Below are 17,801 nucleotides of genomic sequence, written 5' to 3' on the forward strand. Positions count from 1 at the left end.
TATGTGACATAATTATTTACCTTTTCTTAATTTATTTTTTCTCTTTTACATGGATGATCACTAGCAACCAGAGGGATTTTAATTCTTTTTCTTTTTACAGGCAGTCCTTCTGGCCACTGTATGATCACCGGTGCAGCCCTGTGGCCAATTGTAAGCATTCTGGCCAGACAGATAGCCAAGAACTCTAAAAGGTATTTAGCAATAGCACTTAGACTTATATATCGCTTCACAGCCCTCTCTAAGCGCTTTACAGAGTCAGCATTTTGCACCCAACAATCTGGGTCCTCATTTTACTGATCTTGGATGGATGGAAGGCTGCATCAACCTTGAGTTGATCAGGATCAAACTCCTAGCAGTGGACAGTTACCCTGCAATATTGCATTTTAATCACTGCACCACCACATATTTTCTATACTGCCATCGTGACAATTCTTCCATTGTGACTTACAGTAATTGTTTACATGTTGATGTATTCACTCTTTCCTCAAAGAAGTACAAAAAAGTATAGGAACTTTTCTCCCTAAATCAGAATTGACTTTATTAAAACTTGTGCAAATTTCTAAAGGTTCCCCCCGCCCTTTTTTTGTAGAATTCCTATCATTGCTAAAGAATTCAGGGGTCTGTTTCAGTGTGCAATAAATCATACCAAAACTATCAACAAATCCAGATCTATGTCCTTCCAACTTGTGCTTCCACCAAGACTAGGCATACCCCTACCCCTTCCATACCACAATGTTGTAAAATAGGCAAAGACACATCATACACATGTGCTAGGCAAAGATTTGGAATTTTATTTGCATTGAGATTGGAGCCATGGATTATTTCTTTGAAATGGTACATGTCTGATTGATTTTGATACATATTCTGGTTTTTCTTCTGGTGCATAAGGTAATGTACATAGCTTATTCTTCAGTTGAAGGCGCAGGATGGTCCAGAAGTGGATTGTTCAGTCCTTATTTGCCCAAGAGACTGAGTCATAACTGAAGCCATGCCTCCAGCTCCTTCCTGCTTGGCTCCATTTCCAACTCAGTCTTGCCTGTAAAGAGACACAATTTTGGTTTGCTCGTGAGTTGGGGTTTTAATTAAGTGGTTTCTTTTTTGTTTTACCTACTTTTTGTTGTTTTTTGGGTTTTCCTGGATTGGTGGCTGACTTGGTCTCCAAGTTGTTCTGCCATGTTTCTTTGGTTTGGTTAGTCTTCTGCTTCTGTTGTTGGAGGCTCCCTGGGCATCAGGGAGAGCGGCTCTGGCTGCGCCGGCTATCAGGCACTTGTTGTGACTTCCTGCCTGTTGCCACATCGCCGAGCTGCTGCTGGATCAGTTGGGAGCTCCTCGATTGCCTCCTGGTTATCAGAGGCATAGGCAGACTTTTCGGCAGCGCTGCAGATGCCAAGATGCATTGGGTGAGTGTTGGCACTTCCACGTGGCAGTGATTGTGTTTGGCGAAGCCAAGGTGCTATCCACGCCAGCTTGTGGAGCGGCAGCGTTGTTTCAGCTTTCGGGGTGTTTCCGGAGCTCACCTGATCGTCCTGTGAAAAATGGCTTCCAGTGCATACTACTGTCCCTGGGGGTGGCCATCTTGAAGTTTCCCGCACGATGGCCATCTTCGTGAGGTTCTCGTGGTGGTGGCCATTTTGTTTGAGGCCATGGGGCAGTGACCATTTTGAGTTGCCTTATTGAGTCACAAGATGGTGGCCATTTTGTTTGCACTTCTCTGCTGGCACGGAGCTCATTTTGGCTGCTGGCACCTGCAAGCACGGTCGCACGTTTGAGAGCAGCAGGGGGCCTTGTTTCTTCTAGCAGGCTTTGGCCTAGCATGTGCGATCTGTGGGGGGTGCAGCAATGGCCGATTTCCCAGGTGAAATTACCTCTAAAGTTGCCTCTTCCTCTCACAAGAAAGGCTCCAGGAAGAGGAAGGCTTCCTTGGCTGATCCAACTCTAAGCAGGGTGGCTCAACACATGGCAGCAAGGAGGATGGGGGGGGGGCAGAGAAGTCCAGGTAGAATGGTGGAGACAAGGCCTCTTTGTCCCTTCCGAGGTCCCCTTCTGTGTTGAGGGCAGTGCAACTGTCCCCCTCTCCATCTTCCCCCAGGCTCTCTGATTCTCCAAGGGCTAGTTCCATTTCTCCTCCTCTTTTGGAGGTGGACGAAGAGGGTGTTGCTTGTCACCTTTTTGCATGCTTAGAACCTACTTCGAGACCAGCACAGAAGCAAAGACTGGCCCAGCCATTTTGAGGGTGAATTTGATGATTTGCCTGGTAACATTCAATCTCTTCTTCATCAGGCCATAGCTCATGGCTTAGCTTTTCAGGGACAGTCTTCTGACCAGGCAGATGTGGAGCTGATGGTGGCCAGGTGTAAACAAGCCCAGGGCGCAGAGGGCTGTGTCTTCTTCGCTGAGGAGTGAGATATCCGTCAAGGAGGATGAAGAGCAGAAGGAACTGGAGGTCTCTCATGATGAGGGTTTGGTGCCCAATGTTCCTGCTTTTGAGGGGTTTGTTTTCCCTGGGTTTGTTTCATTCTCTGCTGTTCAAGGCCAGGAGCACAGCAGCTGTTGAGACAGAGGCGGAGAAGCAGGAGGAGGAGGAGGAGGAGGAGGAGGAGAAATCGGTAGTTGAAGCTTTGACATCCAAAAAGGCCCCTAGGAAATGGGAGTTCTTTGCGGAACCTGCTGCAAGGAAGCACGAGATTCCGGCTCTGAAATTGTTTCTGGACATGGTCCAGAAGCAGTGGGCTAAGCCAAGTAATTTCCTTACCCTAGGTGGGAATGATAGGTGCTTCTATAATATGGAGCCTGATTTCTCTCAAGCACTGCAGGTCCCGAGGGTGGATGCCCCTATGGCTGCCTTGGCATCCCCAGCTTCCCTGGTCGCGAGTGATGTGGCGGACAACTTGAAGGCAGAAGATAAGAGGATTGAACTGGCCTTTCGTAAGACCTTCCTGGCTGCAACATGGGCGAATAAGGCTGCTGCCTCTGCATCTTTCTTCAACCGTGCCACGTTGATGTGGTTGGAAGAAATGCAGCAGCGGATGCCTTCACACGATGTGAGGTTGCTGCAAGACGTCAGCAAGGTCATAGCTGCGACCCAATTTTTGGTGGACGCCACTTTGAATGCCGCTAAGTTTGCCTCTAGGGCTCTTTCTTATTCTGTTTCAGCTAGGAGGATGGTATGGCTCTGGAACTGGCAGGTGGATGCTAAGGCAAAGTGGAAGTTAGCTGCGGCCCATACATGGGGAAGAACCTGTTTGGCAAGGTCCTGGATCTGATTTTTATTGAAGATAAGAACAAACGTAAGGTTTTGCCTTCCACAGCAAAAAAGCAGGAACGCACGTAGGCCTAACAATAGGGGCTCAGATAATGAGTATAATTACCAGCCCAGGGGTTTTCAGCCATGCCAGGACAGTGGACAGAATAGGTCTTCCTACAGCGACAGGTCCTGGTTTCAGCCTCAGAACAAGCAGTTCTTTCGGAGGTCGAGCTGAAGCCCTTTCTGCAGAAACAAATAAATTGGCCTCAGCTCCCATTGGAGGCTGGTCGGCATTGTTTGACGACCAGTGGGAGTGTATTCTGACCTTCAGGTTCTAAATACAGTTAGATTTGGCCTGAGGCTGGAATTTCTTTCCATCCCCACGAACTTCTTCAGAACTTTCACATCTTCCAAATGTGAAATGAAGAGGGACTTCATGCATCAGGCAATTGCCCACCTGGGGGAGATCCAGCCGATTGAGTTGGTCCCGCAAGATGAAAGGGGCATGGGATTCTAATCCAACTTCTTGGAGGCCTTGGTTAAGTGGAGAGTGATTCTGGACCTTAAAAGATTGAATCACTATTTGGTGTATAAAAGGTTCAAGGTGGCTTCCCTTCGTTAGATCCTGGAAGGAATCAGGGATGGTGATTTCTTGGCCTCCATTGATTTAACCAAGGCCTACTTGCATATACTAATTTTTCACCAACACAGGAGGTTCCTTAGGTTTTCCTATCCTGGCATTCACTACCAGTATAGGGCTCTTCCCTTTGGGCTGGTGTTGGCCCCCAGAACTTTTACAATGGTACTGCGGCCCTAGCGGCGCATCTCGGTCAGATTACAATGTTACCCGGATTATATCCTCCTACAGGCAGAGACACCAGAACGGTCTCTGCAGGATGTTGGCCTGACTGTGGAGACCCTGCAAAGTTATGGGTTCCCTATTAATTTTCAAAAAAGCCACCTGAGGCCCACTACTAGGTTGCTCCACCTGGGGGCAGTCATAGATACTGCCAAGGGAATGGTTTTCCTGTCGCAAGATCGCAGGGTTAGTCTGGTGAAGCTAGTTCACCAGGTACAAAAGGAGAAGCGCGTCCCCATTGTCACCTTATCTCAGTTGTTAGGCAAAATGATCTCATGTATAGATCTTGTACCCTGGGCAAGGCTTCATGCTAGGACCCTGCAATGGTTCTTACTCCCATATCAGAGAAGCAGGCGTAGTGCTTCCACCTTCCCTGTTGAGGTTTCTCCTCAAGTGCGACTCCCCCTGAAGTGGTGGACCTCCCCAGCCTTGTCTAAAGGGTGTGTGTTCAAGGAACCGCAGAGGCTCGTGGTGACCACTGATGTAAATCTTTATGGCTGGGGGGTCTTGCTGTGGACCCAGCTGGCCCAGGGCCACTGGTCTCCTTTGGCTCTTGCACATAACATTAATTGGCTGGAATTGTGGGCTGCTCATCTGGCCCTTCACCACTTTCAGGCCCTTGTAGCGCACACTCACGTTCTGCTGCTGACAGACAATGTGGCCGCATAGGCACATGTGAACAGACAGGGACATTCCAAGGCCTCTGGAAGGATTCTTAGAGGCTGGGCCATTGGGCAGAGAGGCACCAATTGTCCATCAGGGCGGAGCACATCTCTGAGAAGGCAAACCACCAAGCAGACTGGCTCAGCAGGGCCATGGTGGACCAGACGGTATGGCAACTGGATCCGGAGCTGTTCGAGGGGATTGGGGAGCAGAGGGGAGCAGTGCCCTGTGCAGCAGGTGGCCCCAGGGGTTGCTTTATGCATTTCCCCCTCTTCCTCTAATACCAGGGGTATTGGGGAAGATAGTGACAGAAGGGGCGGAGATCATATGGTTGCTCCATACTGGCCGCGCAGGCCTTGGTTCACGGACCTAGTAGGTCTGTCCACTGCCGAACCCTGGAGGATTCCACAGGAGAGCATCTCCTTTCGCCAGAGGTCCTGGTCCATCCGGCGCCTCAGTGGCTCCAATTGACCACCTGGTGTTTGAAAGGGAGCTCTTGAAGGAGGTGAACTTCTCCTCAAGGGTGATCCAGACCATTGTTGCATTCAGATGCCCCTCCACAGCCAGAATTTACAATGCCCCATGGTCTGCCTTTTGCAAATGGTGTCGCGTGGCCCACATGGATCCCAAAGACCTGTCTCGGATGCACATCCTGGAATTCCTCCAGGATGGCCTGGAGAAGGGCCTGTCTCATAATACAGGCCCTGGTGCTGGATGGTAGTGTGAGTCTAGGCTGCCACCCAATGATTAAATGATTTCTCAGGGGGGGGGCAGCTAACCTTAGGCCCCCGGTGGTTCACAGGTTCCTGTCCTGGGATTTGTCCACGGTCCTCTTGGCTTTTGTTAATGATCCCTTTTAACCGTTGAGGTCTGTTTCCTTGCAGTTTCTCACGTTGAAGGTGGCCTTCTTGATCACCATCATGTCTGCAAGGGGGATTTCTGAGCTGGGAGTTCTGTCGGTGAGAGAGGACCTCTGTGCCTTCCATCCCAACATGGTCGTGCTGAGACTTGATCCCACTTTCATTTTCAAGATTAATTCTTACTTTCACAGGGTTCAAGAGATAGTTCTCCCGGATTTTTGTCCCAATCCCTCTCATGATAGGGAGAAATCCTGGCGTAAGTTAGATGTGCAGAGGGCTCTCGGTATCTACATCAAGCGGACAGCATCCATTAGGAAGACGTTTGTCTCATTTCAGCCTTCTGCTGTGGGCTCTAGAGTGTGACCTTACACCATTGAGCATTGGTTGCGAGCTTGCATTGCTCAGGCCTATGAGGCACGGAGTAAACCTGTGCCCCAGGGGATCACTGCGCATTTGACTAGAAGCACTGCTACCACGGCTGCATGGAACACTCAGGCACCGATTGGGGATATTTGCATGGCGGCTACGTTGGCTTCTCCATTGCCTTTCATAAAGCACTACTGGTTGGATGCTTTTGCATTCGCCGAGGCATACTTTGGACGATGGGTGCTTCAGAGAGTGCATAACCCATCAGAACTATGGACAAGTGAGTTCCCCGCCCTAAGGACTACCACTTTGGTATGTCCCATGTCTGGACCATCCTGCACTATCAGCTGAAGAAGGAACGTTGTTTCTGCCTGAACATTCTTCTCAGCATGGCGCAGAATGGCCAGATCCCCGCTGACTGGTTAGGTCCGTTGTCCCCTGGGCTGGGTATGCTGCGGGGCAGGGCCTGCTCTTCTTTTGTTTCTCTAGTTGGAGCTGTGTCTCGTGGGAATTGGGGCCAACAGGAAGGAGCTGGAGGCGTGGCTTCAATTATGACTCAGTCTCTTGGGCAAATAAGGGTTGAACAACCCACTTCTGGCCTGTCCTGCGCCACGCTGAGAAGAACATTCAGGTAGGACCAACATTCCTTCTCCACCCATTTTCTTCCTTACCATTGGTACATTTCTAATTCAGTGAAGTGTTTTTTTTTTTTTTTTTTAAATATATTTTATTCATTTTTCACATTCCATTTGCAGTCACTTATATACAGGGTATTTACTATAAGAAAAGAAAAAAAAGGGGGGGGGGAACAAAACGAACAAATAAAAAGGAAACACAACTCATCATTCACAACCCCACCTAACCCTTCCATCCTCCATACACCCCATCTAGCCCCTCCAACTTTCCTTTCTCCCTCTAACACTCCCCTCCTACTTCCCTTTCCCCTCAAACCTTCCTTCTCCCCTTACTCCCCAGACACCCTCCTTACATTCCCCTTACTCCTTCCTTACTTCTCCCTCTTCTGTCCCTCTACCTCCCTCCTTGGTGTATGCCTTTATTCAAGTGTTGTTTGATCTGAAAATGAACCAAGGAAAAAAGGAAAAAAAAAAAAAAAAAGAACCACCGTATATAAATACATTCTTGTTCTTATTAAGACTATATTAACACCCCCCCACCCCCCCACCCCCACAAATCCCCATCCCTAATCCTCCCGACTTCCCAGGGCCCACACCTGGCACTACCTTCTGTCTAAAATATCTTGTATACATATGGATTAAAAAATAAAAGTAATATGTCAAAAGAAGGAAAGCCAGAAAAAAAAAAGAAGAGAGAAAAGAAAAGAGAAAAGAAAAAAAAAAGAAAAAAAAAAAGAAACCACTCTTTATGTTGATCTCAGCCCCCCATCTTTATCTATGCTTAGATAGTATAAATCATTCTATCTATATTTTATTCTCGTCTCTTACTTCTTTGCTATTTACCCCAACCTTCTGTAGACTCTCCCGTTCCTCTTCCTAAACCTCATAATCCCTTCCGATAAAATTTAAGCAACGTGATTCATGCCACATATTCAAATATGACTTTACAGAAGAGTAGTCAAACTTTCCCTTCTAGTAAAATTTAAACAGCGTAAATGATCTTTCTTAACTTCCTTTTCAAACAGTAATTCAAAATGATCTAGCCAAGCTTCCCCTTCTTAGTAAAATTAAGCAGCGTAGATCAAATATTACTTTACACAGAAATCAATTTCTATCTTAAGATAATTCCAACCGACTTTCTCTTCTAATAGGATTTAAATAACGTAGTTCATTCCACATGCATTTTACCCTCATCCCTTACTTATCAGATATTTACCACTATCAAATTTATACTAGCATTTATTTAAAATCTAACTCAAAGCAATTTCAACCAACTTTCCCTTCTAATAAAAGTTAAATAGCATGGATCATTCCACATATTCAAATAATACTTTCAGCAAGAGTCAGTTAACCTTCTGTTTTAAAGTAGTCCCTTCTAACAAAGTTTAAACAACATAAGTCATTCCGCATTCTTTTTACACTTATCTTAAGATAATCCCAACCGACTTTCTGTTCTAATAAGCTTTAAACAACGTAAATCATTCCACATATATTTTACCCTCATCCCTTGCTTGTCAGATGTTTACCACTATCAAATTTATGCTAACGTTAATTTAAAATCTAGCTCAAAGTAGTTTCACCCAGCTTTCCCTTCTAATAAGAAATAGTCCGCTTTTTCTACCGGAGAGAGGTCTCAAACCCCCATTCAGTCCTCAACTTTGACAAATATTTTGAAATGTCTAAATTCTCAATCTCCGTTTTTCTGCTTCTCCGAGGGAGGGAAGGCTACCCCCTCCATCTTGCAACCACATGGCCTGCCGTTTGCCTTCTCCTTCCGCTTGTCTCTCCTCTCTTCCAAGCGAGTCAGGGAGTCCCGCCTTCAGAATCCTGCAATAGAAATCTTGAGCCTCCGAAACAGAGTTAAGACGAAATCTTTGATTCTCAAATGTAACCGTGATACCGGCAGGGGCCTCCCATCTGTATCGAATCTGTTGACTCCTAAGCTCCTTAGTTAAAAAGGTGTAATCCCTTCTTGCTTTCAGGATCTGGAAAGGAATATCTTTGAAGACAATCAGGTTTTGGCCATCAACTTGAAGACTGTTATTATGAAACTTTTGCACAATCGCATTTCTAGATTCTTTTGTAGAAAAATATATAATTATATCCCTCGGGAGCTGTCGCTGTTCCGCTATCAATGAGTTCTGGCGATAGATTTTCCGAATCTGCCAATCAAAGTTAAGTCCCGGACTTCCCACCGCATGGCTGAAGGCTTCAGCAAATGTCTGTTTCAAATTCTCTTGCTCCTTTTCACGGAATCCTCTAACTCTTATTGCAAATGCCTTCCTATTAAGATTTATCATCATAAGCTGATTTTCAGTGTCTGTAATTTTTTGTTGTAAAATTTGAATATTGGTAGTCAAATTAAAATTAGCCTTCTCCAAACTTTCCAATTTGTTCTCTATTTCAGCAGAGTAATCTGACAGGGCAGACACGGCTACAAACGTGTTCGCCTTCATTTGATTAACTTTAGACTTTAACTCATCATAAAGTTCCAATACAAATCCCTTAATTTCTTGTTTAAAAGCATTAAACATTTTAAAGAAATATTCCTGTGTTAAAAATTCTCCAGTAGAGGGCATAGGAGACAAAGGCTGTGGTTCCAGTAAAAAATCTTTAAACTCTTTAGACACATTTGTAGCAAGACGCTTCTTTGACCTGGGTGCCATCATAAATAAACAAGTAAGCAGCGCTTTGCTCCCCTCTATTCCCAAAGAAGAAGAGTTTATTTTGTTAAGGAGCGGTCTGCAGGGAGGTAAAACCGGCTAAGTACATCCAGTATCAATCATCCACGGAGAGAAATCGCCATTTTGAAGTCCAATTAGACAAAGAAGTCTCTAACAAATGGTGCTGGTATTTAAGATAGTAATAAAAGCATAAATCTCACAGGGGTGGGACCCGCCCGTATCAATTCTATCTTGAAAAAACTTTGTTTTGTCCTGGGGGGGGCTAGCCTGTCTGGGGCTGCCAAAAAAAAAGGCAGCTGAGAAGAAATGGCTGGAGATAAAAGCTCCGCTCTGGCTGGATCTAATCTTTATCCACAGCCAAAAAGAGAAAAAGGCTGTGGCTTCCGAATAGACCCTCACCTACAGAGCAACTCCCTGCCCCTTTTTTTGCCAAAAAGGGGTGCTATCTATGATCTTATTTAGATATACAGACCAGATCTCTGAGGAGCTCGGTGGAGCCCTCCTCGGCAACAGGCCACGCCCCCAGGAAGTCTAATTCAGTGAAGTGTTTTGATCACAGTCAAACCACAGCTGCTACACACCTTGGACTTTATCTTAGAGTTTGTGAATGTTTTGTGTCTTAAAATTGCTGTTCATTATGGAGGCAATGGGGCCTTGAGCTATTCACCTTGGGTCTGCAGTATTGACTTCTTTAAAACACTCATATCAAAGTATGAAGCCCTGATCCTCCTTCTGTCACCTGCATGCAGCTCTCCTGCCAATACTATTTATTTATTTTATTTATTTATTGAATTTATATTGCTGTCTATTTGCACATGGCAACTCAAGGCGATTTACAGAATATAAAAACCTCATTTAAAACAATAAATTGAATTGCACCCAGAAGAAAATTGGCAGCCAGTTCAGCTCCCGCAGGAGAGGTGATACATGAACTCACCAAGGTCTGCATCAAAACCATGCAGGCCGCTGCATTTTGCACTAGCTGGAACTTCCGGATGCTCTTTAAGGACAACCCCATGTAGAACATGTTGCAAGAGTCAAAAGAGGAGATTGCTGGTCCAGGGAAGGGCGTATCTGGCGCACCACCTGCAGTTGGCACAATTGCCCTCCTGGCCATCACCTCCACCTGCTCTTTGAGCAGGAGTTATGAATCCAGGAGAACCCCCAGACTATGCACAGGGTCTGTTTGGGGTAGTGCCACCCTATCCAAGACCAAAAGTGGCAATTCTCCCTGAGCCAACAAACCCCAAACCCAGAGCCACTTGGTCTTGCAGGGTTTAGTTTTAGCCTGTTGCTCCCCATCCAGCCTCTTACAAGCATTGCGAGAGGGAGGACACGGCATCACTTAAATCATTGTGAGCCGAGACATACAACTGAGTATCATCAGCATGTCAGTCCATGGTGGCGAATGATCTCGCCCAGCGGCTTCATGTAAATGTTGAACAGGAACGGATAGAGTACCAAGACCTGCTGAACCCTGCAAAGCAGTGGGTGAGGACTGGATCTCTCCCCCACTATCAACACTGACTGAAAGTGGCCACAGAGGAAGGAAGTGAACCAGGATAGCACAAGTCCTCCCATTCCCATCCCCCAAAGCTGTTCCAGGAGAATACCATGGTCTTATCAGTATTATCACTGAAAATCAGGGCCATATATATTGTATAGTTGACAGAACATCAGGGGAGGTCCCAGTCGTTTTTCCTTCCAAATCCCTCTATCTCTTATCAGGTGATGCAAAAATCTTTATACATTCATTATAACTTTTTATGATATATTTTATAATATAATTTGTGCCTGGTTCTCCCAGCCCCAGAAAACAAAAAAGGCAAATATTTTGCATATTTTTGGAGCCAAATTATCCAGATTTGAAATTATAATTGAAATTATAATTGATAATTTGAAATTATCCCAGTTTCTTGATTACAGATTCTATAATTTTTTTTGAACTGTGATACTAGTTTTTGGGAACAAGGTTGCCAGAACTGGACATAATACTCCAACTAGAATAAAACACTTGGCTTTTAAATAGATAAGAACCCCTGCATTTGAAGAATTATGAACAAGGTTGCCTTGTGGATCCATTCCTATAATTCTTTTCATTCTGTTGGTAGAGTTGGCCTCACTACTCCTCTAAAGTAGGAACAATCCAGGAGTGAATACTTGCAGACAAGGAGGGGGAATATCAGCTTCTGGATCCTCTGGATTCAGCTGATACAATTGTGAGCGCACTCCCATCAAGATTCTGCTAACATTACCAGTAAAGAAGGCAGCAGAAATGTCTGGTTATTTTTAAGGCATTTCTAAATCAATGAACTGGAATTTCCATTTTCAGAACAAACCTTAGCTATGTACCTCTGTCACTCATATATGTATAATAAAAAATACTTTATCTTGTTTTTCCTTAATTTGAACAGAAATTGTAATTTGGGATCTGGTACTTCTAAGGCTGTTGGCATTGGGAGAAGCAAAAGAGATAATTCTCAACCCATCTGCTGAGTTATTTGGTGTGACATTTTTCTTCTCCCATTTTACCTCAACAGTTGGATGGTGAGGGCCGTGCCCTTTACGATTTATTTCATCTTCTTGCTGTTAATCGGACTATCACGCATCTTCATACTTGCTCATTTCCCCCATCAAGTCATTGGTGGCATTTTGGCAGGTAAGTACATCATGAAAGTTAGCAGTATACTACCTGTTCTAGATTCTTGGTTTGCACATATATGGCAATACAGCATGGCCACACATGTGCTGAGCTAAGAGATATCAGCCCTGTTTTTTTAAAAGACCCCTTTGGAAATTTGCTTTCAAGATTGATAAAAGCACATCTCATTGAGAATATTTCTTTCAAAAACCACTTTCCATAGGTAATCTAGTATATAGTTTCTCTCCTGTATCCAAGCCTGAATCGTGACTGATCCATATAATCCATTTCCTCCAGTATTCTCTGTAACTACCAGCCAATTACTTTCTCTACAGCGTTGCTCCCAAAAGGGTGGTTGTATACTGGGTGATAGTTATCTAAAATAACCAAATTAAGCAATGCCTTATTGAGGATGGGACATTAATTCTGCTGCATTCAAAGCAGGATGCAAATATTCCTTCGTCAAAGATGCATTCACCTCTGCCTGAATCTTGTCCTTCCTGGCAACTTTCATAGCCAAGTGGTATCAAATCCACAGGTGATTAGACTAATGGATAAGAATGCCATATCCATTTCTTTTGCATCCTTCAGCTTTAACTGACCTTAAATAACTACAGATGACAGAATACTTAGAAAACTATCAGATCAAAAATATTGCCAGCTTCTTCTTCTTCTGAATTGTTCTTGCCTCTGCCCTAGCCTAAAAGCATACTTATTTCGAACTACATGGTCACAGGATTACAATGGAAAGTTGGCTGAAAAATAGTTTATGAGATTATGAATTTGGTGAAGAAATTAGATATCCCTTAAATTAAGAGTGGCCACATCTGGATCTCTTAGTTAAATCCTTGAATGATTTTATAATAGGTCATTTAATATTTCCTTTGGTTTATCAAAGCAGACATAATATGATTCTCTACCCAAGCTTACATTAGTTTGACAAATAATAAAAGACCCTTGAGATAATCAAGAAGGGACTTTCATGTACAGGTGAAACTGTAGAAGCATGATCATCACACAGGTTTCTAAGCTTATCATTTTTTTAAAATTCAGAATGTATGTTTCATACCCAGTAATCTGGCTGCTAGGCTTCAGGTTTCAAATTAAAAAAAGCAAAATAGATACAATAAGCCTGGCATCTACTCAACTTTTCTTCCATCTACATCTCATCAGGTTGCCCTCCAGCATTAAGGTTGAGGTGGAGATTGTTGCATTTTGCTGGTGTGATTCCAGATTTTCAGTTTTGAGGTGGAATGTGATTGAACAGTGAAGATCAGAATGGTTTGCTTGGCAGGGACTCTTGAGTTTTTAACCTCAAAATCCTCCCAAACTCCAAACAGAAAAGGCAACAATAAAATTAAAAATACAGTTTCATTCTTCTGGTTATAATTACCATATCACCAAATGCTGATTGCTGACCTGGCTACCCATAGGCTGCTGGCCTCTGCTTTAGAACATCCAAAGATTAAGGGAATAGATGTGGCAGTTAATACTGAAGCTTCCCTTCTCCACCATCTCTCTTCAGGGACCAGTCTAGGTTGGCTACTTCAATCCTGGGTCCCACTGGAAAGAAGATTCCACTTCTACCTGATGACTTCATTCTCCCTTGGGCTAAGTGCCACAGCGATTTATTGGACATTGGTTACTCTTGGCATAGATCTTAACTGGTGAGTTCCTTTAATGCAAAGGAATGTCTGAGGCCCACTTTTTCACAGACTATCTAAATATCTTAACAGCCTTTCTTAACTACCAATCCTTAGTGGAACCTAGCACACGCTACCTGCAACACTACAATGCTATTTGATGGTCATCATGGCTGTTTTCTGTATTTGCTGGTGTTGTGCACATAGAAAAGAGTAAGATAAAATGGCTTAAATTATGCCCCAAGTATAAGACGAGGGCAACATTACAAAGACATCAAGTGAAAGTGATGTTGCAATGCTGTTTTGATTATGCTATAAATAAATAGCTATCCTTAGTACGGTGGGTAACTTGAAATGGCTGAGCAAATACAAACATACTTTTTAAGTAGAAGCTATTTGAAGTTACAACTGCCAAAACAATTTAGGGAGATATTTATGCGAGCAAGATTCGAACAGCTTGGCAGAACAGCCAGATATGGGAGATTCCATTCTACACCCTACAATGAGCGTCTCTGCATTTGTGGAGTGGCAGAGGTAGAAGACTTGGATCAAATCACTTCTATAAGGGGGTGAAAGACAGGTACCTTGGTCTATATACGAAAGGAATGACCCATTGGGATCCCCATATCAAAACAACTTACCTTACATGCGACCAGAACCAGAAAATAACATTTAACACAGCACAGTCCTTAAACAAAATGGTTTGGTTGAGATCTGCATATGTGGGACTGATTGGGGTAGATTGCAAGAATGACACCGAAATATAATTTCATCATATTTTATCTATATCTTAAATTATTGTGTTCTATTCCAATTTCATTTTATACTGTATTTTATTCCAAATCCATTTTGAATTGTATTTTATCAAATTCCATTTTATATTGCTTTTATCAAATTTTAGTAATAATTTGTTTCTGAACTTTATACTTTGTTATGGCCCAGGGGCTAATCAGTAAAAACTCAATGACAAGGCTATAAATACATGAAGTTTTGTAGCATATTTCATGTACATGTATGCCACAAACACTTTACTTGGCTTGAGGGGGAGGAAACGAAGCCATCCATCCATCCACATAAGCAGTGGGTGAATTTAACTGGTCTTTTAAAGACCTTGCTTAATTCTGACATCTCCTTGAAAGATTTCGCATCAAATACCAGGCATATTCAAATAATAAAGAAATGTTGACTTAAATATTTGTAGGAATTCCTTGCCCATGGATACCACATTTTGCAGTTTTAGAGATTCAGAGAGTTGATTCAGACTCAGATTTCAATTTTTTCCTCCTATAGAAATAATTTAAAAAAAAGATAAGTTTCATATGCCTCTCTTCATTTTCTTGTCTTCTTTAGGTCAACGAAACTTGCCGTGAAGTGGTGTGAAAATCCCAAGTGGATCCGCATGGACACATATCCATTTGCTTCCCTGTGTCGTGATACAGCCACGGTCCTTGGACTGGGATTGACCTTTCACTCTTCATCCTATATCCAACTGAAGCAGGAGAGACTTGGTTGGCTTCAGAGGGGATGGTGTGCCATCCTGTCTCTTGTCATCCTGTACTTCCTAAGTAGTATTGCCCAGCCACAAGACGTGACTCTGTGGTATGGGCTGAATTTTGTAAAGTATGCCAGTTTCCCGTGGATAGTAACTTCACTGCTTCCCAAAGCAATTCAAAAACTGGCTTCTCCAGGAACACCATCTCACACAGAGTAGCTGGTTTTTCCTTGAAATATTTATTCTTTGACCTTAGATCTTTCCATTGAAGCAAATGTTGTATTTCCTTCAAGAGGTAGAGTAGCCCAACCCACTGTCCAACATGCGGTCCTGGACATTTAGTAATATGGCCCCACAAGATCATAACGTTTTAACATGAAAATTCAGTCTGCAGGGCAAATCCGGAAGATTTCCGGTTCATTCTCCAGCATTTTCAATGGAGGGCTAGAAAAAGTTCTCCAGTAAAATCAATGGAAAATTCAATTAGATAGTTCGATAGTTCGATTTTATATAAGGCAACTTCCTCTAATTCTACGTGCTTTGTCTTGCCTTGGTTTGGCAAACAACTTGAGGTCCAAGTCCTATAACTGACCAGCATAAAATAGCTGTTTTACCATAATGAAGTAGAAACTGTTGTTTCATTTATGTCAAAGTTCACCATTGTTTGATGCAATTAGAAATGTCCCCGTTGAAGGCAAATGTCCTTATTCAGTTCTATAGCCCAAAGAAATCAAGACAAGATAATGCTATTACTTTTTTTCCCCTGACTGATAAATTCTTCCTAGAGCAAAAATGGTTACTCTGACAAGCTGTCAATTTTTCTAAAGCTGACTAGTAAATTATGAGTTAGCATCAGGGAAGAGCTCTTTGGAAGGACTGAACATTCTCTTCCCAAATATTCTGCTACTTTCTGGAATTGAGTTGGAATATTTTCCTGATTTGCGTGAGCATGGATCCTCACAATGGTTACTATATGAATAATAACATCCCATGTTCATACAGCAGTATGCAATTATTCAGGAAGAAAGAAACTGATCCCTTAAATCTGTGAAATATTGGAAGGGCTTCCTATTGGAATCCAGAGCAACAATGGTGTCCAAATATGCTTGTCCAACATTTTCTGGTAGATCCTAGCCATTCCCTTCAAAATCATTTGAGTTCATTGTCAATCCATTATAACCATCCAACCATGGTTAATTGATTTCCCCCCCTATCCTATAATTTAAGTTTAGCATCTAGTACTGCCTTTCAGGTTAGCAAAAGACTAATAAAGAGACTTCTTCTTTTAGAAAGGGCATAATGGAATCTTTCCTTTCCTCTTAGTATGATGTGTCTTCTTACCACATGTGTGTTTTGCACTACAATCAAGCAATTGGCATTGAAAATGATAACTTCACTGGCATACTTGATACAGGGCAGACCTGCCCACCAAATAATGGAGAAATACAATCTCAGGGTATTCCATAGCTGATTTTCAATATTTAAAAAGATGTTGCAGTAAATTAAAATGTTCAAGTTGATATTTTCAACTAATTGTATAATGTGTATGTTTAGGACTAATTCTCTGCAGAGTAGCTGGTGTGAGTTTATTTTATACTATGGTATGATATTTAATAAATAATAAATATCAAATAGATATTTCCACAAATGAAGCTGCATTTTACTCACCATCTCTCTGATGTTCATGAAAATGAACACAATAAAAGGTTTCTGATTATCAAAGAGGTGAGAACACCTTATTTGCACTATTTTGTGAACAGTCTGTTTATTTTAAAAAGTTGTTGCTATATGCAGGATCACTTATGTAGCCCTTTACCAGTCTTCTTACTACAGGTAATCTGCTCTCAGCATGGCTCTATCCATCCATGCATAGGAGGACAATATCCTTCAGGCCTAAAAGTCCCCATGGTTGGCAGAAAAAAAGCACACCTTCTGAAATTATACAACATTTCATGATGCAGCCTTCAGAGAATGCTTACTTAATTGTACAACCTAATAGTCTGTGGCAAAGTAGTGTTATTTTCAAAGAGAAGGCACATTTGCTTAGCATCCTAAATAAAGCACTTCATAATGCAGTTATTTGTGGCTGGTCCCATTTGTGAACCATATGCTTTTGTTACTGTGCCGCTTAGATATTATTCTGGAATAATTCTACACATTTTTGGGAGAAGGAACATTGCAACATTTTGTCCCTATTTTCTGCAATTATTATTTACAGTCTGTTCGCTTTTTCTTTCTGAAAATTGGTTCAGTTGAATCTCCGTGTGAGCATTAGCTACCTCTTGTATCTAAGAGAACACAGTGATCCAATTTAGAACTTTTGGGCAGGAGAGAGAAGAAATGCTACTATGTCATATCATAATATATTGATAATCAATGGAATTCACTACTACTACTACTGAATGTAGTAAAAACCACTAGAAATAATTTAAATCATTTGTAGGAGAAGCCTGTTCCTGACCACGAGTCACCATCTAAAAGTCTGGCTCAGAAAATGCCACTGATTATTGAGGAATATCAGCAGTAATCATTGACTCTTAATCTGCATGTGACACTTCTAGAAGCAGCTTGCAGACTGTTCTGAACAAAATGAGAGACTTCATACAACATGTGGTGTTTCCTGGAACCTGAGGCCATGGGCTCTGTCACTCATGCCCTAGTCCCATGATGGCGAACCTGTGGCATGCAGAGCCCCCTCTGTGGGCACAGGTGCC

The 17,801-nt window shown here is 42.8% G+C and overlaps 1 protein-coding gene across 1 annotated transcript in view; it reads left to right on the forward strand.

Annotated features, from left to right (window-relative positions):
• G6PC3 (glucose-6-phosphatase catalytic subunit 3) overlaps positions 1-17,403 on the forward strand; it is a 29,955-nt gene extending 12,552 nt beyond the window's left edge. The window contains exons 4-7 of the mRNA XM_032237896.1: positions 101-191; positions 11,852-11,970; positions 13,478-13,619; positions 14,946-17,403. Of these exons, the coding sequence (XP_032093787.1) occupies positions 101-191; positions 11,852-11,970; positions 13,478-13,619; positions 14,946-15,306 (713 nt within the window). The 3' untranslated portion in view covers positions 15,307-17,403. The remainder of the gene's footprint in view (positions 1-100; positions 192-11,851; positions 11,971-13,477; positions 13,620-14,945) is intronic.
• Positions 17,404-17,801: the final 398 nt, after the last annotated feature.

Source organism: Thamnophis elegans, chromosome Z, assembly GCF_009769535.1.
Source record: "Thamnophis elegans isolate rThaEle1 chromosome Z, rThaEle1.pri, whole genome shotgun sequence".
NCBI lineage: Eukaryota > Metazoa > Chordata > Lepidosauria > Squamata > Colubridae > Thamnophis > Thamnophis elegans.